The sequence below is a fragment of the Octopus sinensis genome, linkage group LG2, assembly GCF_006345805.1.
Source record: "Octopus sinensis linkage group LG2, ASM634580v1, whole genome shotgun sequence".
In the NCBI taxonomy this organism is placed as follows: Eukaryota; Metazoa; Mollusca; class Cephalopoda; order Octopoda; family Octopodidae; genus Octopus; species Octopus sinensis.
Window position 1 is genome coordinate 46,299,169 of NC_042998.1, and position 27,582 is coordinate 46,326,750.

Below are 27,582 nucleotides of genomic sequence, written 5' to 3' on the forward strand. Positions count from 1 at the left end.
TAAAAAAAAAGAAACCCTTAGTCTGCTTTAATTTTGAGAGGACCTTCCCCACCACCTCTCCTGTGAAAGCTGTATCGTTTCACTTTACAGATTTCCCTAGGAGGCCCTGCATAGAGGTGCCGTGAAGGTTTGAAGCTATTTAGTTGTTAACAATTGGCATTAAAACTAAAAATATATGTGGTAACATGGTTTTCTGTAGTTAACATGTTCAGAATCGGTCTTGTGAATATTGATGTACTTTGAGGCTTCCATAGTTAGTAAAATTTTTGCCGAAACCTGCAAGTATTTGCTCTTCAGAATATCTATTCCTGCGAGAACAATGGAATCGTTCGGTGTTGTTGTGGTCGGTATTGGAATGGCTGGGCAAGTACGTATTAGAGATTTACGGAACCTGCCTGCAGACAAACCAAATTTACAATGTTTGAAGCTTATCGGATACGTATCTCGGTTTGTAAACATAATTTTAATTTTTCAGTTCTGCAATTTAAATATATTTTTTTCCCATCCTGTTCATCACCGTACCTAAAAATAAAAAAAAAAATAAGATGTAACTCATTAGGTCGGTCTCCCCACTCCAAATAGATAAAAACAATCCCAAACAAACGCACACACAAACCAAAACAAAAATACGCATTGTAGTTTGGTAACCCCCCCCCCCCCCATCCCACGTACTTCTTCATAACTTCACGAAAGACTCCGTCACCACTAACTTCTATAACCTTAAGATTTTCACTTAAAATGTTTTTGTTTTCCTTTTTATGTAAGAGTTTGTTTTCGAGATTTATGTCAGAAACATATCTCCAACCTCAAAATCGATGAGTTATATAATCTGTATCCTCGAAAGCGTATCTTTGCAGAATTCCATTAAAAATATTCATTGCTTAGTAAATTGGGGTAGTTATGCCAAAATATACGTATATACATTACTAACTGTACACAAACAAGAATAAATGGGAGATGTAAACGGACAAGTTAACGAGGGATACACCACACGGTCGTTCTGCCTGTTTGAAATAGATGCCGAATCTCCCCTCGGACCATATAACCTATTGTCTTAAAGGATGAAAGACACCTTGTCATTGGATGATGTAGTCCCAAATATACTGTTTGAATAAAAGCCGAGAGGTCAATGTTATACAGTTCTTGATCATAGGTCCACAACATCAGCACAGAGCTGCAGCTAAACAACAAAAGCAAACGGTTGTTATCATTAGAATTTTCGCGGAACAGCAGCGATTGCTTATAATAATGCTCAGCGGAGCGTTTAGAAGCAGTTATGAGTAACAATTTTTATTTACATGTAGGAATGTGACATGAACAAAGGACTATAATGCATGGGAAGCACTTCGTCGGTTACGGCGACGAGGGTTCCGGTTGATCCGATCAACGGAACAGCCTGCTCGGCGAAATTAACGTGTAAATGGCTGAGCACTCCACAGACACGTGTACCCTTAACGTAGTTCTCGGGGATATTCAGCGTGACACAGAGAGTGACAAGGCCGGCCCTTTGAAATACAGGTACAACAGAAACAGGAAGTAAGAGTGAGAGAAAGTTGTGGTGAAAGAGTACAGCAGGGATCACCACCATCCCCTACCGGAGCCTCATGGAGCTTTAGGTGTTTTCGCTCAATAAACACTCACAACGCCCGGTCTGCGAATCGAAACCGCGAGTCCGCTGCCCGAACCACTGGGCCATTGCGCCTCCACACTATAATGCATACACTTGTATTCAATCGACTAGATTTGTTTCTCAAACTTTTTCGGACGAACAAATTGATTAGAATATATACAGGTAATACTGGTGCAAAATCGATTTTCCGGAATTTTTGATTCCGAAGCCATTCCACCAATAGCTGTACCTTAGTGTAAATGATACAAGTATATTAATACTGTACCAGTAAAATGATCTGGCGGTCGCAGGAATTTGAAGTTCCTGCTTGGAAATTAGTGCTTATTATAAGAGTCGGTGTTGTACTAATATTTACTTAGCGTTATTTAATTAGCGTTTCATAGTAAAGGCGGTCAAACATCGCTTCGAATGCATTTATTTGAACATGTGCCTCGCGCGAAACCTGCATCTTTATAAATGCCCGTTCTATTTTAAGAACCTTCTGACCGTGACTTTTTTCCTCACCCATGACCATTATGTCTTTTATTGAAGTTTTAGAAGGCAGAAATGTAAAAAAAAAATTGAATATTGAATAGATATGATAGCGCCAAGTTCACTCGCGCACGCATTGTAGCCGCCAGCATGCTAGAAACAGCAGCTACATTCCTCAATACATAAATTCAATGTTAAATTAATCTCTAGATGTAGAAATATTGGAAAACTAACATTATTTGAATTAAGACGCAACTCGTATTTCAACATAATATGATTGCCTGGAAAATAAAAGGTGAAATTGTCGTGTACGGAAATGCCTTCAATCATGAATCAACTTGATCAGAACAGACTTAGAGCTAAACAGAAATAAATAAGATTCTCTACGCAGTCACTCAATTTCTTCAGTCATAAATCTCCACTTGGTGAGAACAGTAGTCTATTGTTGATAAGCCCGTGGCCTGTTAAGCCTTGATCCTTTCCTACTCTAGGCACAAGGCCCAAAATTTTTTGGGCGGGGGCCAGTCGATTAGATCGACCCCAGTACGCAACTGGTACTTAATTTATTGATCCCGAAAGGATGAAAGGCAAAGTCGACCTCAGCGGAATTTGAACTCAGAACGTAAAGACAAACGAAATACAGCTTAGCATTTTGCCCGGCGTGCTAACGTTTCTGCCAGCTTGCCGCCTTGCCTTGATCCAGCAGACCTCCATGAGAAAAACTGTTTCCATAGTAATTAAGCTGCTATTTTTTTTTTACAGATGAAGTGACAATGTAGAAGATTCCTCATCCACCTTAACATTAGTAAACTGTATCATAAACTCATACCATACATTGTTTGTAGTCAGTTTCTTTTTTCACTCAAAGGTCCATAATAACACTGAAATCCACATTCAACTAAATACACTGATAGAAAGTATTAACCATTATCCAGGTTAATACTTTTGTTATTATATTGTATTTCTGTCGGAATACACTGTCGTTGTTTCGATTAGTTTTTAAAATATTTTTTTCATCTTTTATCCTTTAATTAATTTCACTCATTAGACTGTGGTCATGCCGGATTTTTTAGTCAAATGAATTGTCCCCAGTACTTAATTTTTTAAGTCTCTCTTGCAAAACTGCTAAGTTACGGGGACGTAAACACACCAACACCAATTGTCAAGCAGTGGTGGTGGTGGTGGGGATAAACACACACACACACACACAAAAGCTTGCAAAGATCAACATGGAATTTTAATGAAAAGTTCTACTTCAGATCACTTTAAAACGGAGTTTGGATCCCAGGAGCAGAGCCAGTCTCAGGTGGGTTGATATGGAAAAGTTTAAGGGTTTATAATTTAGTGCTGGTGCCACATAAAGAGTACCCAGCACACTCTATAACAGGGGTCGCCATACTTTTTTGATCATCGACCCCCCCCCTCCGGCACTTCTTCCGCATTGACCACCCTCCTCATTTAAAATATCTTAATATCCTACCCTACCATACCATACCTTAAATGCGTATCGGGTACTGAAATTGGTAGCTAAAATATACAAGTACAACAAATTAAGAAATTCTATTGAAGATGACACACTTTTTACATTTAAAATTATATGTATGAGTATACAGTATTGAACTTTCAATCTTTATGAAATTGTTTTGACAGTTAGAAAAAGTGAAAAACGCATCATATTGCTGGAATATCTTTTATTGAAATTGACAGCATCAATGTGAGGGCCAGCATGGCACTGACTAAGTATTTCAAGCAATTCATCTTGGTGCTCTGGTCTTTTGCAGGCTGACCCCCATTGAACGCCTTGGCTATCATCGACCCCTGTAATTCCTCACTGACCTCTAGGAAGTGCCTCAGACCCCTTTTGGCAACTCCTGCTCTATAAAGTGGTTGGTGTTAGGAAGAGCCATCCAACTGTAGAAACCAATCTAAAACAGACTGGAACCTGGTCCAACTGCCAGTTCTGGTCAAACTGTCCAATCCATGCCAGCATGGAAAACAAACATTAAATGTTGATCATCATCATCGTTTAACGTCCGCTTTCCATTCTAGCATGGGTTGGATGGTTCGATTGGGGTCTGGGAAGCCAGAAGGCTGCACCAAACTCCAATCTGATCTGGCAGAGTTTCTACAGCTGGATGCCCTTCCTAACGTTGATAATGATGATAAATCATGTTACTTCCAGAATTTCTGGAACCCATTCTTAAAGTTTGAGCTTCAACTCTTCGTTGGCTTTTAATTCACTAATGCACACTTACTCAAACACACCCATAGACATGTGTGTTCATGTGAGTGAGTTTATATTTCCCTCTTCTTCTTTTGTGTTTGCTACTTGTAAAAAAAGAAAAAAATGATAGTGTTGCTTCCTCTCAGTCCACTGAAAAACATATTCAAGGCTTCTTGACACATCTTAATTATGCGTATCGTCTTTTGTAAACAAGTCATTCATATGGTGTTATGTGTTTCCAGTTCTTAGCACAAACATGTCCAGGCTGTTTGTTATGTGATAGACTGGGTGATAAATAACCCAGGTGGGTTATAATCAGTGTCACTGCATTTTTTCCCCATTCTATATGTACTAATCACTTTTGATATTTAATTGATGAAAGGCAGCAAGCTGACAATTGTTACTGCACCAGGCAAAATGCTTTGCGGCATTTTGTCCATCTTCATGTTGCGAGTTCAATTTCTACCAAGGTTGATGAAATGAGTAATAGTTGAACACTGGGGTTGATGTAATCGACTTACCCCTATCCACCGAAATTACTGGCCTTATGCCAAAATTTGAAACCAATATTTATCAGCCAAATAGATTTAGCTTGATTGTGGAAATTTGATATGTATGTTGTTTTCACCAGTTGGCTTTAAAAACAAGGTTCACATCCATCTGCATCACATTGTTTTCTAAAAATTTTGATTGGATGATCAAATTGATGATATCTCCCCTGGTTGCTTTTAACCTTTAAACCATTGCTCAAAGGAATTATTATCATAGGTTAATCATACCTTCATACATGCATGTATGGCTCAGTGGTTAGAGCGTCGAGCTTACGATCGTGAGGTTGTGAGCTCGAATCCCGGACCAGGCTGCATGTTGTGTTCTTGAGCAAAGCACTTTATTTCACGTTGCTCCAGTTCACTCAGCTGTAGATATGAGTTGCGACGTCACTGGTGCCAAACTTTATCGACCTTTGTCTTTCCCTTGGATAACACTGGTGGCGTGGAGAGGGGAGGCTGGTATGCATGGGCGACTGCTGGTCTTCCATAAAAACAACCTTGCCCAGACTTGTGTCTAGGAGGGTAACTTTCTAGGTGCAATCCCATGGTCATTCATGACCGAAGGGGGTCTTTACTCTTTACATACATGCATGTGTATACTTGGGAAAAATATTTTGAGGAGGACAGGCAGTTACCTAGGCATGCAAGTCTCCTCTCTCCATGCAACTGATGTATATCTGAGGGAGAGGTCACTGACTTGGATCAATACAGCTTAGCAGGATCTTTTCGGTTTGAACGGCAGTTTTTTCTAGCGGTGTCATATGAAATTGTCACCCATAATTATGACCCTAGTATCAATCTATTGCATTTCAATCTGTTTTAGGGTTAGGGGTGGGGGGAAGGGTATCTTTTTTTTCTTCACAAATGTAAATAAACCCAATCTGTTTCTTAAACAAGGGACATATTCATACGGCACAGAATGTTTTTTTACCTCAATAGACATTAGTGATTGGTTGAAATTGCAGAAACTGAAGAAAAAAAACAACAAATATCTTACAAACTATAGAATTTTCTCAATAAAGCCAAAAGAAAAAGATGTTTTATAAACACATTGTACCAGTATACGAAGTTTAAAATTTTTTAGTTACCTAGAAACTATGTTAAAAACTGCCGTTCAAACCGAAAAGATCCACTTAGCACCAGTGTCATCACAGGTGTTGCTGTCAGAACCAACCCAGAATTGGAAAAATTTAGCAAAGTATCTTTCCTAACCCTGTAATAGTTTTGTTAATCCATTGCCTTGGATTAGTACTTTTTCTATACAACCTAAAAGGGTGAAAAGCCAACTTGACTGCACAAGAATTTCAGATTAAAGTGCAAAGAATCAGAATAAGTATTACAAAGCCTTTTATCCAATGCTTTAATGATTCTGCAAATTAGCTGCCTTCTTGCGAGGCCCTTCAGTGTGTGTACCATATTTTCCAACATACGAGTTAACATAATGTATAGTGTGAACAAACATCATTGCTATCTTTCCAAATCTTCCTGCATTTCACATGGACTTTTTGATCCTCTATAGTTGTTTTGGTGTATAAGTCGACCTACCTTTCATGACTTGTGGAGGCACATGGCCTAGTGGTTAGAGCAGCAGACTCGTGGTCGAGGGATCGTGGGTTCGAGTCTCAGATCGGGCGATTGTGTTTATGGCTCCGGCAGAAGGTAATGGCAAACTTCTGCTGACTCTTACGCCACAACTTTCTCTCACTCTTTCCTCCTGCATCTTGCAGCTCACCTGCGATGGACTGGCGTCCTGTCCAGGTGGGGAACTTATACACTAAGGAAACCGGGAAACCGGCCCTTATGAGCCAGGCATGGCTCGAGAAGGAACCTTTCATGGCTGTAAATTTTAGTTTGAAAAATTTGATTTGTATGCAGGATGATACAGTATTTCATATGTAGAATGTTCTGATGAGTTTCCCTCTTTCAGTAATATTTTCATCAAATGAGATTTATGTTACAAATTTGTTAACTCTTCATCCAATTAATATATTGATTTTTATTTGGAACTGTTTTTTCCAGACGTGAGCTTGACCTAGATTTGTTGTCTTTGACCTTACCAGAGGCCTTGAATCGATCTGATGTTCATGTTATTATAATTTGTACTGAAGCAGAGGCACATGAAGAGACAATTAGGTAAGTTTTTGCTAATTTGCATGAATTTCATTCCAACTTTTGTTTTGTTGAAAAAATAAGCTTTTGGGCTAATTAATTTGTTCAGTGAAACCATGTTATATACACTAACACACATCTATCTGATGTTACCATCCACTAAGTTGTGTGTGTACGTGTGTATGTTTGGAGCATATAGCTTATTGGTTAGGGTATTTGGCTCATGATCATAAGTTCATAGGTTCAATTCCTGGTGGCATGTTGTGTCTTTGAGCAGGGCACTATATTTTATGTTATTGCCTACCACTCAGCTGGCAAAAATGAGTAGTACCTGAATTTTAGAAGGGCGAGCCTTGTCATATTCTATGTCATGTTGAATCTACCTGTGAGCTACATTGAGAGTATATGTGTCTGTGAAGTACTCAGCCTGTTGCACATTAATTTCATGAGCAGGCCGTTCCATTGATTGGATCACCTGGAACCTTCGTCATCATAACGACAGAGTACCAGTATTTTATATATATATATAGACACAGGCATGGCTGTGTGGTAAGAAGCTTGCTTCCCAACCACATGGTTCTGAGTTCAGTCCCACTGCATGGCGCCTTGGGCAAGTGTTTTCTACTACAGCCTGTTTGACTGGAAACTGGTAAGCTGGAGGGCTGCACCATATTCCAGTCTGATTTGGTATGGTTTCTACAGCTGGATGCCCTTCCTAATGCCAAACACTCTGAGAGTGTAATGGGTTCTCTGTATGTGCCATTTACATGACAGTGGCCACTATGATTTCATAGGTGCCATTTATATGACACTGTCAATGGCCACAAGTACAATTTCATTTGGCTTGATGACTCTTCTCAAGCACAGCATATCACCAAAGGTATTTATCACTTGTCATAACCTGTGAGGCCCGACATTCGAAGATCATGTTACCAGCAACAGCCACAATCATTATTTCACTGGCACCATTCACATGACCCTGGCAACAGGCACGACTAAGATTTTACTTGGCTTGACAAGTCTTCTCAAACACACATACATACAAAGAGAGAGAGAGAGCAAATTAATAATAAAAAACAAACTCTAATACAAAAAAACCCATAAATGTCAAAATGACATTGGCAGTTAATATTATTAGGTTGACCCACAAAGAAAGGAAAAAGAAAAGTGTTATAAAGCTAAAGTTATAAAGTGAAGGTATAACATTTCTGATATAGTCTTTGTGAGATACAAAGAAAAAAGTCCAGGAAAGAGGTGAAAGACAGGAGGAAAAAAGATAAGAAAGGAGGAGAGAGAGCCAAGAAAAATTGTGCATGGGTAACTCACATGTTTGATCTTTGACTCGATATAGGCATATATATACACACACACACATAAATATACATCTATATATATAAAACTGAGAATGTCTGTCTGTCTGTATGTGTGCATTACTAAAACTTGAGAACTACCCAACTGATTTCAGTCAAATTTTACACATGTCTTACTTAGGGTCCATGCAGTGTCATGGGCCAAAAAAATTTTCAACTTCATGCCTAATGTGAACCTGGAACAATCTCTCAACTCTTACACTATTTCAGTTTTACATGTCTAAAGTAAAACAATAACATCTCTTTTGTAATGTGAGATAATACTTTCAGTAGGTATATAACATATACATAATGAAACTATTAATACTGAAACTATTATCTCACATATATACATGTATGCATGCATGCATACATACATACATACTGCATATAATCTAAAACTTGATTATATTCTTTTAATCTTTTACTTGTTTCCGTCATTTGACTATGGCCATGCTGGAGCATTGCCTTGAATGGTTTTAGTCAAAGAAATCGACCCCATGACTTATTCTTTGTAAGTCTAGTCTCTTTTGCCGAACCGTTATGTTACAGGGACATAAACACACCAGTATCAGTTGTCAAACAATGGCAAGGGTACAAACACAAACACATAAATACATACATATATGTATACATGACAGGCTTCTTTCAGTTTCCATCTACCAAATCCACTTAGAAGGCTTTGGCCAGCCCAAAGCTAGAGTAAAAAACACTTGCCCAATGTGCCATACAGTGGGAATGAACCCAGAACCATGTGGTTGGAAAACAAACTTCTTACCATTTAGCCATACATGCACCAATATAGAATTGCCCTCAGAAATAAGCTCTACATACCACATATAATTAACATAATTTAGTTCAATTTAACCTTGTCTAGTAGCTAGGTGTTGTACAAAACAGTCAGATCACAAATTCATAGTCCACCTAAAGTCTGGGTTCATAAAAAATACTTTGACCTACTTAAAGGTCCTGATTCTCATTTCAAACTAAAATAAAGTCTGCATGAGGTCAACTGGGTAGTAAATTTTATAGCTATATCAACTTTCTAAATATTCTATCCACATTCTTTTCTCTCAAAAACTATGGTAACCTTGCAAAATAATGTTTGCCACGCATACATACACTCAGTTTGCTTTGGACGATATCTGTAGTCAAACCTAGAATAAAGTTGCAAATTTGAAAATAGCTGGGTGCAAATGTTATTGCTTGTTCTCAATGCAGCAGAAACACTCATCAGTCATATTTAAACCAAACATGCTGGATAATTAATTAACAATAGAAATAAAAAATATGTAGAGGTACTAATCTTTGCATTCACTATAATTGTCATATATATATATATACTGGTATAAATACAATGAGATATTAAATCATATTAATATACTAAAATATTTTAAATACATAATTAACAATTAACAATTAAATTAAACAATTAACAATTAAAACCTAAAGGCAAGTAAATAAACAAAGGTACAAATTAGTACCGGCAAATAAGAGTCAAAAACACAAGTCAAGTAGCCATGCAAAGCACTAACATAATGAATTGATTGGAAGTGAGAAACTCACATAATGAAGTAAACAGACATATCCTTATGACGTTATTTCAAACTCTGATCATTACAATCATATAGCTCATCAGAGGATCTTACTGATCCTCTGGGTTAAAAAGGGTAGCTTGCCTTGTAAAACTCATGAGAAAAACCATTGAAAGCCAGCGCTTTATCATCATCATCATCATCATTTAACGTCCGCTTTCCATGCTAGCATGGGTTGGACGGTTCAACTGGGGTCTGGGGAGCCCGAAAGCTGCACCAGTCCAGTCAGATCTGGCAGTGTTTCTACAGCTGGATGCCCTTCCTAACGCCAACCACTCCGAGAGTGTAGTGGGTGATTTTATGTGCCACTGACACAGGTGCCAGACGAGGCTGGCAAACGGCCACGCTCGGATGGTGTTTTTTATGTGCCACCGACACAGGTGCCAGACGAGGCTGGCAGACGGCCACGCTCGGATGGTGTTTTTATGTGCCACCGACACAGGTGCCAGATGAGGCTGGCAAACGGCCACGATCGGATGGTGTTTGTTACGTGCCCACAGCACGGAGGCCAGTCGATGCGGTACTGGCTACGGCCACGTTCGGATGGTTTTCTTGTGTGCCACGTGCCACCACAAAGATACAAATTCCATTGATGTTCATCTATTTTGATTTGTTTTGATTTTCACTTGCCTCAACAGGTCTTCACAAGTGTCACAAGAAGGAAGGTATGCACAGGTGGACTGACTACGTCCCAGGTAGGGGCCACAGGTTATGGCCTGACTAGTCTTGCCGGGTCTTCGGATGGTGTTTTTATGTGCCACCGAAACAGGTGCCAGATGAGGCTGGCGAACGGCCACGATCGGATGGTGTTTGTTACGTGCCCACAGCACGGAGGCCAGTCGGTGCGGTACTGGCTACGGCCACGTTCGGATGGTTTTCTTGTGTGCCACCGGCACTGGTACCACAAAGATACAATTCCATTAATGTTCATCTATTTTGATTTGATTTGATTTGATTTGTTTTGATTTCATTTTGATTTTCACTTGCCTCAACAGGCCTTCACAAGTGTCACAAGGAGGAAGGTATGCACAGGTGGACTGACTACGTCCCAGGTAGGGGCCATGGGATATGGCCTGACTAGTCTTGCCGGGTCTTCGGATGGTGTTTTTATGTGCCACCGACACAGGTGCTAGATGAGGCTGGCGAACGGCCACGATCGGATGGTGTTTGTTATGTGCCCACAGCACGATGGCCAGTCGATGCGGTACTGACTACGGCCACGTTCGGATGGATTTCTTGTGTGCCACAGGCACTGGTACCACAAAGATACAAATTCCATTGATGTTCATCTATTTTGATTTGATTTGATTTTCACTTGCCTCAACAGGTCTTCACAAGTGTCACAAGAAGGAAGGTATGCACAGGTGGACTGACTAGTCTTGCCGGGTCTTCGGAAGGTGTTTTTTATGTGCCACCGACACAGGTGCCAGATGAGGCTGGCGAACGGCCATGATCGGATGGTGTTTGTTACGTGCCCACAGCACGGAGGCCGGTCGATGCGGAACTGGCTACGGCCACGTTCGGATGGTTTTCTTGTGTGCCACGTGCCACCACAAAGATACAAATTCCATTGATGTTCATCTATTTTGATTTGTTTTGATTTTCACTTGCCTCAACAGGTCTTCACAAGTGTCACAAGAAGGAAGGTATGCACAGGTGGACTGACTACGTCCCAGGTAGGGGCCACAGGTTATGGCCTGACTAGTCTTGCCGGGTCTTCGGATGGTGTTTTTATGTGCCACCGAAACAGGTGCCAGATGAGGCTGGCGAACGGCCACGATCGGATGGTGTTTGTTACGTGCCCACAGCACGGAGGCCAGTCGGTGCGGTACTGGCTACGGCCACGTTCGGATGGTTTTCTTGTGTGCCACCGGCACTGGTACCACAAAGATACAATTCCATTAATGTTCATCTATTTTGATTTGATTTGATTTGATTTGTTTTGATTTCATTTTGATTTTCACTTGCCTCAACAGGCCTTCACAAGTGTCACAAGGAGGAAGGTATGCACAGGTGGACTGACTACGTCCCAGGTAGGGGCCATGGGATATGGCCTGACTAGTCTTGCCGGGTCTTCGGATGGTGTTTTTATGTGCCACCGACACAGGTGCTAGATGAGGCTGGCGAACGGCCACGATCGGATGGTGTTTGTTATGTGCCCACAGCACGATGGCCAGTCGATGCGGTACTGACTACGGCCACGTTCGGATGGATTTCTTGTGTGCCACAGGCACTGGTACCACAAAGATACAAATTCCATTGATGTTCATCTATTTTGATTTGATTTGATTTTCACTTGCCTCAACAGGTCTTCACAAGTGTCACAAGAAGGAAGGTATGCACAGGTGGACTGACTAGTCTTGCCGGGTCTTCGGAAGGTGTTTTTTATGTGCCACCGACACAGGTGCCAGATGAGGCTGGCGAACGGCCATGATCGGATGGTGTTTGTTACGTGCCCACAGCACGGAGGCCGGTCGATGCGGAACTGGCTACGGCCACGTTCGGATGGTTTTCTTGTGTGCCACCGGCACTGGTACCACAAAGATACAGATTCCATTGATGTTCATCTATTTTGATTTGTTTTGATTTGATTTTCACTTGCCTCAACAGGTCTTCACAAGTGTCACAAGAAGGAAGGTATGCACAGGTGGACTGACTACGTCCCAGGTAGGGGCCATGGGTTATGGCCTGACTAGTCTTGCCGGGTCTTCGGATGGTGTTTTTATGTGCCACCGACACAGGTGCTAGATGAGGCTGGCGAACGGCCACGATCGGATGGTGTTTGTCATGTGCCCACAGCACGGAGGCCAGTCGATGCGGTACTGGCTACGGCCACTTTCGGATGGATTTCTCTTGTGTGCCACCGGCACTGGTACCACAAAGATACAAATTCCATTGATGTTCATCTATTTTGATTTGTTTTGATTTGATTTTGATTTTCACTTGCCTCAACAGGCCTTCACAAGTATCACAAGGAGGAAGGTATGCACAGGTGGACTGACTACGTCCCAGGTAGGGGCCATGGGTTATGGCCTGACTAGTCTTGCCGGGTCTTCGGATGGTGTTTTTTATGTGCCTCCGACACAGGTGCTAGATGAGGCTGGCGAACGGCCACGATTGGATGGTGTTTGTTATGTGCCCACAGCACGATGGCCAGTGATGCGGTACTGACTACGGCCACGTTCGGATGGATTCTTGTGTGCCACCGGCACTGGTACCACAAAGATACAAATTCCATTGATGTTCATCTATTTTGATTTGTTTTGATTTTCACTTGCCTCAACAGGTCTTCACAAGTGTCACAAGAAGGAAGGTATGTACAGGTGGACTGACTACGTCCCAGGTAGGGGCCACGGGTTATGACCTGACTAGTCTTGCCGGGTCTTCGGATGGTGTTTTTATGTGCCACCATGTTCCCACAGCACGGAGGCCAGTCGATGCAGTACTGGCTACGGCCACGTTCGGATGGTTTTCTTGTGTGCCACAGGCACTGGTACCACAAAGATACAAATTCCATTGATGTTCATCTATTTTGATTTGTTTTGATTGATTTTCATTTGCCTCAGCAGGTCTTCACAAGTGTCACAAGAAGGAAGGTATGCACAGGTGGATCGACTACGTCCCAGGTAGCGGGGGGCACGGGATATGGCCTGACTAGTCCTGCCGGGTCCTCTCATGCACAGCACACTTCCATAGGACTCGGTCTTCAGTCATTTCCTTGGTGAGACCTAAAGTTCGAAGGTCGTGCTTCACCACCTTGTCCCAGGTTTTCCTGGGTCTACCTCTTCCACAGGTTCCCTCAACTGCTAGGGTGTAGCACTTTTGCACACAACTATCTTCAGCCATTCTCATCACATGACCATACCAGCGCAGCCGTCTCTCTTGCACACCACAACTGACACTTCTTAGGTTCAACTTTTCTCTCAAAGTACTTACACTCTGACGATTATGAACACTGACATTACACATCCATCGGAGCATACTGGCTTCATTTCTTGCGAGCTTACGCATATCCTCAGCAGTCACGGCCCATGTTTCACTACCATGTAGCATGGCTGTACGTACACACGCATCATATAGTCTGCCTTTTACTCTTAGCGAGAGGCCTTTTGTCACCAGCAGGGGTAAGAGCTCCCTAAACTTTGCCCAGGCTATTCTTACTCTAGCAGTTACACTTTCAGCACACCCACCCCCGCTACTGACTTGGTCTCCTAGGTAGCGGAAGCTATCAACTACTTCTAGTTTGTCTCCCTGGAACGTGGTAGAAGTTGGTCTCTGCACATTTCCAGTGTTTATTGCTCCTGAGCATCTGCCACAGACAAAAACTATTTTCTTAGTTAGCCTTCCTTTGACATTGCTGCACCTCTTATGTGTCCATAGCTTACACTTGGTGCACCTTATAGAGTTTCTACCTACACCTTTTTTACAGATCGAGCAGGGCCATCTACCTGAAGTCGTTTGTGATTGGTCCACCTTCCTACTTATTAGGACTTTGGTTTTGGCTAGGTTGATTCTAAGGCCCTTCGATTCTAATCGTTGTTTCCACACCTGAAACTTCTCCTCCAGTTCTGATAGTGACTCAGCAATTAGAGCAAGGTCATCAGCATAGAGGAGCTCCCAGGGGCATCCTGTCTTGAATTCCTCCGTTATTGCCTGGAGGACTATGATAAATAGGAGGGGACTGAGGACTGAACCTTGGTGGACCCCAACCTCTACCCGGAATTCTTCACTGTACTCGTTGCCAACCCTCACCTTACTAGCAGCGTCTCTGTACATGGCTCGCACAGCTCTCACTAACCATTCATCTATCCCTAGTTTCCTCATTGACCACCAGATAAGGGATCGGGGGACCCTGTCAAAGGCTTTCTCCAAGTCAACAAAAGCCAGATACAAGGGCTTATCTTTGGCTAGGTATTTCTCCTGCAGCTGTCTTACCAGGAATATAGCATCAGTAGTACTTTTCCCTGGCACGAACCCAAACTGCATATCATCTAAGCTAACTCTCTCTCTAATTAATTGGGCTATAACCCTCTCCGTAACCTTCATTACCTGATCCAGCAGCTTGATGCCCCTGTAGTTATTTGTATCTAGGGCGTCGCCTTTACCTTTGTAGCAGTTGACTATTATGCTGCTACACCAGTCATTGGGTATGACTCCTTCGTGTATCATCTGGTTTACTATACGGGTGACTAAGCTATAGCCGACACTACCAGATATTTTGAGCATCTCTGCAGTAATTCCTGATGGGCCTGGGGCTTTCCCTGTTTTCATGCTTCTAATTGCCTTATCTACTAAGGAACTGTTTACTCGGATTGCTGGTCCCTCTGTTGGGTCGACATTCGGGAGACTCTCTTTATCCCATTCATTTTCCTCATTCAGCAACCTTTCATAGTGGCGTCTCCAAGCCTCTCTCTTTGCATCCTCATTTAGCGCAAGTGAACCGTCATCCTTGTGAACACATTTCTCTCCTACCACGTCACGATTCTCTCTCACACACTGTCTTGCAACACGAAATACCTCAAGTCTTTCATCCTCACGGCGCAGGACATTGGCAAATTTTTCTTTATCTGCCTCCCCTCTGGCTAGATAGACCTGTCTCCTAGCTTACCTTCTGGCAGTCTGATACACTTCCCTGCTACCACCGTTCTTCCAGGCCTTCCAAGCCTGTTTCTTTTGTCTAATAGCCCTGTCAACAATATTATATACATATTATATATATATTACATATATAAATATATTATATACATATTATAGATATATATATATATATTATATATATATATATATATATGCGCATGTATGTGTGTGTGTGTGTGGTCAGCAAGCTGGAATGGTAGTACCTGGGTCAGATCCAGTGGTCATTGCAGGACTAGTTAAGTCCTGCAGTCCTATATACATATACATATATATGTATATATACACATATATATATACATACACATATACACACACACACATGCACATATATTATATATATATAATATATATATATATTATAATATATATACCACACACATTATGCATACATGCATACATACATAATATATATATATCTAAAGTTCAACCTTCGCATATTCCCTTTAATTCGATCTCCACCATTCACTATCATTTCTTCCCCTGACTTGCAGCGATGTCCATGAGCAGGCTAAGATTTCTCCCTTTATTTCATACATACATACATACATACATTGTCTACCGTTTAAATGTTTTGAACTTATAACCACCAATCTGCTTTGCTTTCCTTTTCTTTCTACATGCCACCCTAAAAAACATCGCCATTCCCGCCCGTTTCTCTAAAGTTCAACCTTCGCATATTCCCTTTAATTCGATCTCCACCATTCACTATCATTTCTTCCCCTGACTTGCAGCGATGTCCATGAGCAGGCTAAGATTTCTCCCTTCTATTTCATACATACATACATACATACATACATTTGTCTACCGTTTAAATGTTTTGAACTTATAACCACCAATCTGCTTTGCTTTCCTTTTCTTTCTACATGCCACCCTAAAAACATCGCCATTCCCGCCCGTTTCTCTAAAGTTCAACCTTCGCATATTCCCTTTAATTCGATCTCCACCATTCACTATCATTTCTTCCCCTGACTTGCAGCGATGTCCATGAGCAGGCTAAGATTTCTCCCTTCTATTTCATACATACATACATACATACATTTGTCTACCGTTTAAATGTTTTGAACTTATAACCACCAATCTGCTTTGCTTTCCTTTTCTTTCTACATGCCACCCTAAAAACATCGCCATTCCCGCCCCGTGTTCTCTAAAGTTCAACCTTCGCATATTCCTTTAATTCGATCTCCACCATTCACTATCATTTCTTCCCCTGACTTGCAGCGATGTCCATGAGCAGGCTAAGATTTCTCCCTTCTATTTCATACATACATACATACATACATTTGTCTACCGTTTAAATGTTTTGAACTTATAACCACCAATCTGCTTTGCTTTCCTTTTCTTTCTACATGCCACCCTAAAAACATCGCCATTCCCGCCCGTTTCTCTAAAGTTCAACCTTCGCATATTCCCTTTATTCGATCTCCACCATTCACTATCATTTCTTCCCCTGACTTGCAGCGATGTCCATGAGCAGGCTAAGATTTCTCCCTTCTATTTCATACATACATACATACATACATACATTTGTCTACCGTTTAAATGTTTTGAACTTATAACCACCAATCTGCTTTGCTTTCCTTTTCTTTCTACATGCCACCCTAAAAACATCGCCATTCCCGCCCGTTTCTCTAAAGTTCAACCTTCGCATATTCCCTTTAATTCGATCTCCACCATTCACTATCATTTCTTCCCCTGACTTGCAGCGATGTCCATGAGCAGGCTAAGATTTCTCCCTTCTATTTCATACATACATACATACATACATACATTTGTCTACCGTTTAAATGTTTTGAACTTATAACCACCAATCTGCTTTGCTTTCCTTTTCTTTCTACATGCCACCCTAAAAAACATCGCCATTCCCGCCCGTTTCTCTAAAGTTCAACCTTCGCATATTCCCTTTAATTCGATCTCCACCATTCACTATCATTTCTTCCCCTGACTTGCAGCGATGTCCATGAGCAGGCTAAGATTTCTCCCTTCTATTTCATACATACATACATACATACATACATTTGTCTACCGTTAAATGTTTTGAACTTATAACCACCAATCTGCTTTGCTTTCCTTTTCTTTCTACATGCCACCCTAAAAAACATCGCCATTCCCGCCCGTTTCTCTAAAGTTCAACCTTCGCATATTCCCTTTAATTCGATCTCCACCATTCACTATCATTTCTTCCCCTGACTTGCAGCGATGTCCATGAGCAGGCTAAGATTTCTCCCTTCTATTTCATACATACATACATACATACATACATTTGTCTACCGTTTAAATGTTTTGAACTTATAACCACCAATCTGCTTTGCTTTCCTTTTCTTTCTACATGCCACCCTAAAAACATCGCCATTCCCGCCCGTTTCTCTAAAGTTCAACCTTCGCATATTCCCTTTAATTCGATCTCCACCATTCACTATCATTTCTTCCCCTGACTTGCAGCGATGTCCATGAGCAGGCTAAGATTTCTCCCTTCTATTTCATACATACATACATACATACATTTGTCTACCGTTTAAATGTTTTGAACTTATAACCACCAATCTGCTTTGCTTCCTTTTCTTTCTACATGCCACCCTAAAAACATCGCCATTCCCGCCCGTTTCTCTAAAGTTCAACCTTCGCATATTCCCTTTAATTCGATCTCCACCATTCACTATCATTTCTTCCCCTGACTTGCAGCGATGTCCATGAGCAGGCTAAGATTTCTCCCTTCTATTTCATACATACATACATACATACATACATTTGTCTACCGTTTAAATGTTTTGAACTTATAACCACCAATCTGCTTTGCTTTCCTTTTCTTTCTACATGCCACCCTAAAAACACATCGCCATTCCCGCCCGTTTCTCTAAAGTTCAACCTTCGCATATTCCCTTTAATTCAATCTCCACCACCATTCACTATCATTTCTTCCCCTGACTTGCAGCGATGTCCATGAGCAGGCTAAGATTTCTCCCTTCTATTTCATACATACATACATACATACATACATTTGTCTACCGTTTAAATGTTTTGAACTTATAACCACCAATCTGCTTTGCTTTCCTTTTCTTTCTACATGCCACCCTAAAAACATCGCCATTCCCGCCCGTTTCTCTAAAGTTCAACCTTCGCATATTCCCTTTAATTCGATCTCCACCATTCACTATCATTTCTTCCCCTGACTTGCAGCGATGTCCATGAGCAGGCTAAGATTTCTCCCTTCTATTTCATACATACATACATACATACATACATTTGTCTACCGTTTAAATGTTTTGAACTTATAACCACCAATCTGCTTTGCTTTCCTTTTCTTTCTACATGCCACCCTAAAAACATCGCCATTCCCGCCCGTTTCTCTAAAGTTCAACCTTCGCATATTCCCTTTAATTCGATCTCCACCATTCACTATCATTTCTTCCCCTGACTTGCAGCGATGTCCATGAGCAGGCTAAGATTTCTCCCTTCTATTTCATACATACATACATACATACATACATTTGTCTACCGTTTAAATGTTTTGAACTTATAACCACCAATCTGCTTTGCTTTCCTTTTCTTTCTACATGCCACCCTAAAAACATCGCCATTCCCGCCCGTTTCTCTAAAGTTCAACCTTCGCATATTCCCTTAATTCAATTCAATCTCCACCATTCACTATCATTTCTTCCCCTGACTTGCAGCGATGTCCATGAGCAGGCTAAGATTTCTCCCTTCTATTTCATACATACATACATACATACATTTGTCTACCGTTTAAATGTTTTGAACTTATAACCACCAATCTGCTTTGCTTTCCTTTTCTTTCTACATGCCACCCTAAAAACATCGCCATTCCCGCCCGTTTCTCTAAAGTTCAACCTTCGCATATTCCCTTTAATTCAATCTCCACCATTCACTATCATTTCTTCCCCTGACTTGCAGCGATGTCCATGAGCAGGCTAAGATTTCTCCTTCTATTTCATACATACATACATACATACATTTGTCTACCGTTTAAATGTTTTGAACTTATAACCACCAATCTGCTTTGCTTTCCTTTTCTTTCTACATGCCACCCTAAAAACATCGCCATTCCCGCCCGTTTCTCTAAAGTTCAACCTTCGCATATTCCCTTTAATTCGATCTCCACCATTCACTATCATTTCTTCCCCTGACTTGCAGCGATGTCCATGAGCAGGCTAAGATTTCTCCCTTCTATTTCATACATACATACATACATACATTTGTCTACCGTTTAAATGTTTTGAACTTATAACCACCAATCTGCTTTGCTTTCCTTTTCTTTCTACATGCCACCCTAAAAACATCGCCATTCCCGCCCGTTTCTCTAAAGTTCAACCTTCGCATATTCCCGGTGCACCCCCCCCCCCCCCCCACCCCACCCCCACCACCACCACCAATACCGGATATCTCTATATTTTTGTTCCATCTATACCGGATGTCGCTTCTCCCACCACCATTATAGGTGTCTACTCTTCGAACCCCCCTCTTCAACACGCTATTTCACCATGCATTACCCCTCTCTTGATATCCTACGTTCTACTTGCCTAGAACCTGTCATCATTTCTCTGAACCACCCTCCCCACTGGTGCTCCCCTATATATTTCTATACCCCCCCCCACATAAAAAGCACCATCCGAACTTGGCCGATGCCAGACCCCTCTGGCACCTGTGCAGGTGGCACGTAAAAAACACCCACTACACTCGCGGAGTGGTTGGCGTTAGGAAGGGCATCCAGCTGTAGAAACACTGCCAGACTAGACTGGAGCCTGGGGCAGTCCCGAGCTCCCCAGACCCCGGTCGAAACCGTCCAACCCGTGCTAGCGCGGAAAACGGACGTTAAACGATGATGATGATGATATATATATATACATACATATATACATACATATATACATTTACATACATATTAATACACATATATATACACACACATATATATATATATACATATGTATATACATATATATACATACATATAAATACACACACACACACACACATATATATATGCATACATACATAATATCAAAGAAGGCTAACTAGGAAGATAGTTTTTGTATGTGCCAGATGCTCGGGAGCAATAAACACTGAAAATGTGCAGAGAACAACTTCCGCCACATTCCAGGGAGAAAAACTAGAAGTTGTTGATAGCTTCCATTACCTAGGTGACCAAGTCAGTAGCGAGGGAGGGTGCGCTCAAAGTGTAGCTGCTAGAATAAGAATAGCTTGGGCAAAGTTCAGAGAGCTCTTACCTCTGCTGCTGACAAAGGGCCTCTCACTCAGAGTAAAAGGTAGACTGGTAACTGCCAGACTGCAATTTTACTTGGCTTGATGGGTCTTCTTCTTCAAGCATGACATAATGCCAAAAGTCTCAGTCATTACCTCTATGAGGCCCAATGCTCGAAAGGAGCTTTTCACATGCCACCAGCATCAGCCACTTTGCCTCTGTGAGGCCCAATGCTCAAAAGGTGCTTTTTATGTGCCACTGGCATAGGTGCTAGTTACATGGCACCAGCATCAACCACAACTACAATTTCACTTGGCTTGATGGGTCTTCTCAAGCACAGCATTTCGCCAAAGGCCTCAGTCACTAGTCATTGCCTCTGTGAAGCCCAAAGTTCAAAGATCATACTTCACCACTTCGTCCCATGTATAATATATATGTATAAGGATGGAAGCGGCTGAAAGCAGTTGCAATTTTGATGACTTACAATATAAGTTTTCATGCTCGACCCATCGCATGATCGTCTGGAAGATATACTCTTTTATTTTACTTTTACTTGTTTCAGTCATTTGACTGCGGCCATGCTGGAGCACCGCCTTTAGTTGAGCAAATCGACCCCGGGACTTATTCTTTGTAATCCCAGTACTTATTCTATCGGTCTCTTTTGCCGAACCGCTAAGTGACGGGGACGTAAACACACCAGCATCGGTTGTCAAGCAATGCTAGGGGGACAAACACACTCACACAAACACACACACATACACATATATACATATACATACATATATACGACAGGCTTCTTTCAGTTTCCGTCTACCAAATCCACTCACAAGGCATTGGTCGGCCTGGGGCTATAGCAGAAGACACTTGCCCAAGATGCCACGCAGTGGGACTGAACCCGGAACCATGTGGTTGGTTAGCAAGCTACTTACCACACAGCCACTCCTGCAAACCTTTTTTTAATATAAAACTATTATTGGTTACAGGAAATCATTGGAGGCTGGGAAGCATGTATTGGTAGAATATCCAATTGTTATGAATGTTACAGCGGCAAAAGAACTCTATCAGATGGCTTCTAGTAAAGGTACTATATATTATGTTTGTTTTTCCCTTTTTTACTTTTCAGTTTTATTGAATTCATAGATCAAAATATCATTTTAATACTTTCAGAGATGTGGAGTCAACCAATTTCAAGTTAAAGAGCTTCTATTAAAACTCTTCAGAAAAAGAAAAAAAAAATCAGTTTAACGTTTGTCCTAAGGTCATTGATCACTTGCTTATGTTGAATGGTTCATTCTTCATGAGGGTAATACTTAGTATTACATTCATCTATCTGTCTTATTTCCTGGTGATTGCAAAGTTTCTTGGATTTTCATGTTCACTTGATTGGGTGGGTATAAAGTTAGTGTTGCAAATAGTTTGGTCATTTGAAGCAATGTATTGTAAGTTATACCAGGTGTAGCATATATTTATCTATTATTTAAGCATAATAGCAATAATAACTCTCTGAACGAGATGTAAACAGTAACCGCTCGACAACGTAAAGTATACTAGCCATCTCAATATGGCTAACCACTAAGGGTGGGAGTTACTGTAGCTTTTAGCCCGAGGAGATCATCGTCTCCAGCTGGCTTTAGGCACACTTTCCGTGCACTTATGGTATTTGCAAAGGGAGGTCATCCCTCTCTCGTAAACGTAAGTGATACGCATGGACTGCAGTTTCGAGGTATTTGCCTCTTGTCAACGTACGGCAATCACCAGTTTTCGATGAGGGGACCTGTTTGCAAATATCTATACGAGAGAGGGATGACCTCCCTTTGCAAATACCATAAGTGCACAGAAAGTGTGCCTAAAGCCAGCTGGAGACGATGATCTCCTGGGGCTAAAAGCTACAGTAACACCCACCCTTAGTGGTTAGCCATATTGAGATGGCTAGTATACTTTACGTTAAGCATAATAATTCACTCAGTATTCAAATATAAAGAATAAGGGCTATGCAAAGGGTGGCCATAGGGTAAAGACCTATTTCTTTACTACTCATAAGGGGCTAAACACAGAGAAGACAAACAAAGACAGACAAACGGATTAAGTCGATTATATTATTTAATTGACCCTGAAAGGATGAAAGGCAAAGCCGACCTTGGCAGAATTTGAACTCAGAACGTAGCGGCAGACGAAATACCATTAAGCATCTCGCCCATCGTGCTAACAATTCTGCCAGCCCGCTGCCTTATAAAGGGTAAAGACCTGCTTTGGTCATTAATGACCATGAGATTGCACCAAAAAAGTTACACTCTGAGACATAAGTCTGGGCAAGGTTGTTTATAAAAGACCAGCAGTCGTCCATGCATACCAGCCTTTCCTCTCCACACCACCAGTGTTATCCAAGGGAAAGGCAATGGTCAATACAGCTTGCACCAGTGATGTTGCAACTCATTTCTACAGCTGAGTGAACTGGAGCAATGTGAAATAAAGTGTCTTGCTCAAGAACACAACACACAGCCTGATTCAGGAATTGAACTCACTACCTCATGATTGCGTGCCTGACGCTTTAACCCCTGAGTCATGTACCTTCATATTTTTTAATTATAAATATATGTAAAATATTGGTTTCAAATATTGGCACAAGGCCAGCAATTTCAAGGGAGGCAGTAAGCTGATTATATCAACCCAGTGCCCAACTGGTACTTATTTTATTGATCTCGAAAAGCTGAAAGGCGAATTGGAGTTCGGTGGAATTTCAACTCATAATATAAAGATGGATGAAATGTCACTAAGTTTTTTTGCCTGGTGTGCTAATTGTGTGTAAAATACTGTCAGTAAATATAACAATTAGCCCATTAACTTTTATCAACCCAAACCTAAAATGTTTTATCTTATGATAAAATGAATAATGGGTAAATATATATATGCTGCACCCAGTGTATACTTTGTAAAATTATATATAAAAATCACATAAAATTTCAGCAATGTACTTCTCTGGCTATGCGCACGTGTGCGCACACACATGCATGCATGCTCACTCACACACACACACATGCGTATGCTTATATGATAGAATTCTTTGAGTTTCCATCTACAAAACCCTCTCACCAGGCTTTTGTTGGCCTGAGGCTCTAGTAGAAGACACTTACCCAAGGTGCCATGCAGTGGAACTGAACCTGAAACCATGTGGTTGGGAAAAATACATTGCACAACTCCGCTTATACTTATGAGAAGTCTACTAATTAAATGTAATAGGTTTATGTTAACATTTTAGAAATTTCAAATTCTAGATTCCTTTTTTCCTTTTTGCCACCAGAAATTTTTGCATTATTTTTTCAAAGCCTGTCCATTTTATACAATTTTCATACTATTTTAGTATTTTATTAAATTGCACATTGTACAGGTGTAGTTCTTCATGAAGAAAATATTGGATTGCTTTCCCTTGCTTTACTTGAGCTGAAAAAAGATATAGAAAATAAACCACCTCTGCAGGAAGTACAGCTTGCCCACCATGGTAATTTTAATATTTAATGTTTTAAACATCATCATCATTATCATCATCACATCATCATTGTCATCATCACATCAGCATATCCATCATGATCACCACTAATTTACTGTATTTTCCAGCATTCAAGTTGAAATTTTCAGGCCAAAATTTACCACTAAAATGTGTAGGTTGACTTATACACAAGACAACTTTGGAGGATCAAAAATTCCACGTGAAGTGCAGCAGGATTTTGAAAGATAGCATCAATGTTTGAATGTTTATACTATATACAATGTTCACTTGTATGTTTGAAATCACAGTAATAATTCCTTGATTACCAGGAAGTATTTATTGGTGTTCTCTACTGTCTCTGTCTTCAAATTTACATTTAAAAAAATAATTTAGTCCTTTCCAGGGCTTCTCAAACTAATTGGAGGAAGCAAAAAAGTTAACCACACAATAGATTCCATACTTGAATGTGTGCAGCAGTAAGTACTCTGTTAAAGACACTCAAAGGCAAATATTGGTATTAAACTAAATCATAGATTAAGCCTGTCTCTCAAGAACAAGAGCTACCCCTTTGATGGTCTTCTTGCTGTTTCATCCTTACCAAATTTCACTATCAAAACTTTAGTTGACACCATATTATGGTAGAGGACAGTTGCCCATTGAGTCATGCTATACAATTGACTGTGAAACCACATAAGTTGCAAAGCAAATTTCTTCCCCACGCAACTGTATTTTCACCCAAACTGTATCATGCAATACAAAGGGTGTTGCATGATTCTAACATGTTAGTTATGCTTGACTAATGTTTCTATATTAGGGCATTGAGTTATTTTAATTTTCATCCATCCATCTGTCCATTCATCCATCCATCCATATTTATTCATTATTTTTTGGAGGGTCATTGTGGGTAGGGTCCTCAGACATCTTCCTCCATAGGATGCTATCAGATGCAACCATCATGAGACCTACCAGCTAGATTTTCAGTCGTGACTGACTGAGACTATGGTTTACTACCTAGCCACCTCATTCTTGGTCTACCCCTAGGTCTTCTGCTAGTTGAAGAACTTGTCTATTCTGCAACATTTTAATCTCATGTCTATAGTATCTGAGCTGAGATCTATCAATGTATTGAAGTAGCATATCAGCCTGGAGGAGCTCCCTGACATTTGAGTTATGTGCCATATTGAGTAATGTTACTCTGGAGATCCTATGAAGGAACCACATTTCTGCAGCTTGTATTTACAATTATACTCATTTGGTCATTACCCATCATTTGTGATCTTTGGTGAGGATAGACGCATAAACTGAATTGAAGACAGCAAGTTTTAATTTGTATAAGATTGATATTTTGTATTTTCTAAATATGAAATTGTAATTTTTCTTTTCTTGATTATCTTTAAAATGTTTACAACTTTCATCTGTGTTTTCTTCTTTCCAAGTTTCATTGGGGAGATTGAGTGAAAATATGACCAAAGAGAAGACACCTTTTATTGCACACCAGAGCATCATAAAAGCAGCCATATTTTTGTTTGGGAATTTAACTTCTGTTGGTGGGCAACTTACAGAGAAGGATGATTGTTTTGAAGCCATTGCTGACCTAAGAACATCAGAAGACAAGTAGGTGAAATGCTTACAAATCCTTCCTTCCTTCTTTGTCTACCTTTCTTTGATACTCCTCTGCTACTGCCTGCAGGGTTAAACTTTGGTCCACTTGTTTTGTAAGAATTCTTGCATGTGTCTCTGCATCCTTGTTTGTCATAAGCCCTTGTACAAAGATGAGGCACTTAAACATATCAGGAGTTCATTCAGTTTAAACCTTTCGCACATTCAGTTTATGGTCCCGGTATATATGATAAAGTCTTCATCCTCTTTTTTAAGTAGATTCCAACACTCCCATTGAGTGTTAAATAGGAAATTCTTATCACTGAATATTTTTGATAGGAGTATGACTGTTTCCTGGAAACAAATTTCACTAGTTTTTTTGGGTAATATGAAATTACAATATTTTTCATGTTCAGCTGGTGCTAATTTATATAATAATAGTCTTACATTGTTGTTGTCTGTCCACAACTTGCAATCTTCCCTGAAGATTTCTTAGTACCTTCTAAAGTATGCTGCAAATGTTATACCATCCTCTGAGTCATAATTGAATTCTGTTATAGAGTTTTGTATGCCATCTGGTGAAAATGAACTTACAGTGTTTCCAGACTTCTTAAGACATAACTCCATTAACTGTTGTTGTTTTTCTTGTTTCTGAAGTAGTTGTTTCTGCAACTCCTGTTGCTGTTCTTGCTGTTGCTTTTGCAATTGTATTATAGAAGCTAATAGGTCTTCCATCATTGACAACTTTGTATAAAAAATAATCTGTGTGAGCTTCGAATCCTCATCGCTAATTATTGTAGTATTGCCACTATTTATGATGATACTTGTTTACTCTATAACTGTGTAGTTACAATAAACATATAATGTAAAAAGCACCAACTGATCGTGGCCGTTGCCAGCCTGCCCTGGCACCTGTGCCGGTGGCACGTAAAAAGCACCCACTACACTCACGGAGTGGTTGGCGTTAGGAAGGGCATCCAGCTGTAGAAACACTGCCAGATCAGACTGGAGCCTGGTGCAGCCTCCTGGCTTCCCAGACCCCGGTCGAACCGTCCAACCCATGCTAGCATCGAAAATGGATGTTAAACGATGATGATGATGATGATGGAGCAGGTTGACAACAGCATAACAATTCAACAAACTCTCCATGAACTATACACAAACCAACAAACAATATTCCAACAAACTACTAAAATGACATCTTACGATTTCCTGTGATTAACACTTGCTCTCACTCAGACCACAATTATTTATAGTCATTCAGTCAAGTCTATTCTCACAGGGGGTGTTGTGACTCTTGCCACAACAAGTAATAAAGATTAGAATTTATAGAAATTTGTGAAAAAATTTCATGAAATATGGTGTTGTCATGGATGTTGTTTAGCTCCAAGTCAACATATAATCAAATGTGCCATAAACATCTCTTTTTTTTTTGGTGTATTTCCAATGTGACTTTTGAGTTTTAAGACAGTTGGATGTAATTTGAAGGAGATTTGGCAGTTATTTTTAGCAGGCTGTATGACCACATAAGGATCTTTCTTTGGTTTTATGGTGTATATAAGATTGCATTTTGTATGTACAATATAAATGGAAGGTTAGTTGAATGATTTGGTGGTGTGCTTTTCACAATCTTAGTTTCTGATTGCAAGAGAGATAACTCTGTCAAACAGACATCTACTTAGAGTAGATTGTGTCAGTTGTATGAGGAATAGGAT

At 40.5% G+C, this 27,582-nt stretch overlaps 1 protein-coding gene across 1 annotated transcript in view; it reads left to right on the forward strand.

Annotated features, from left to right (window-relative positions):
- The first annotated feature begins 213 nt into the window (after window positions 1–213).
- Window positions 214–27,582, forward strand: part of LOC115231904 (biliverdin reductase A) — a 33,205-nt gene continuing 5,836 nt past the window's right edge. The window contains exons 1-5 of the mRNA XM_029801802.2: window positions 214–447; window positions 6,896–7,009; window positions 21,768–21,865; window positions 24,170–24,280; window positions 25,705–25,882. Coding sequence (XP_029657662.2) covers window positions 233–447; window positions 6,896–7,009; window positions 21,768–21,865; window positions 24,170–24,280; window positions 25,705–25,882 — 716 coding nt within the window. The 5' untranslated portion in view covers window positions 214–232. The remainder of the gene's footprint in view (window positions 448–6,895; window positions 7,010–21,767; window positions 21,866–24,169; window positions 24,281–25,704; window positions 25,883–27,582) is intronic.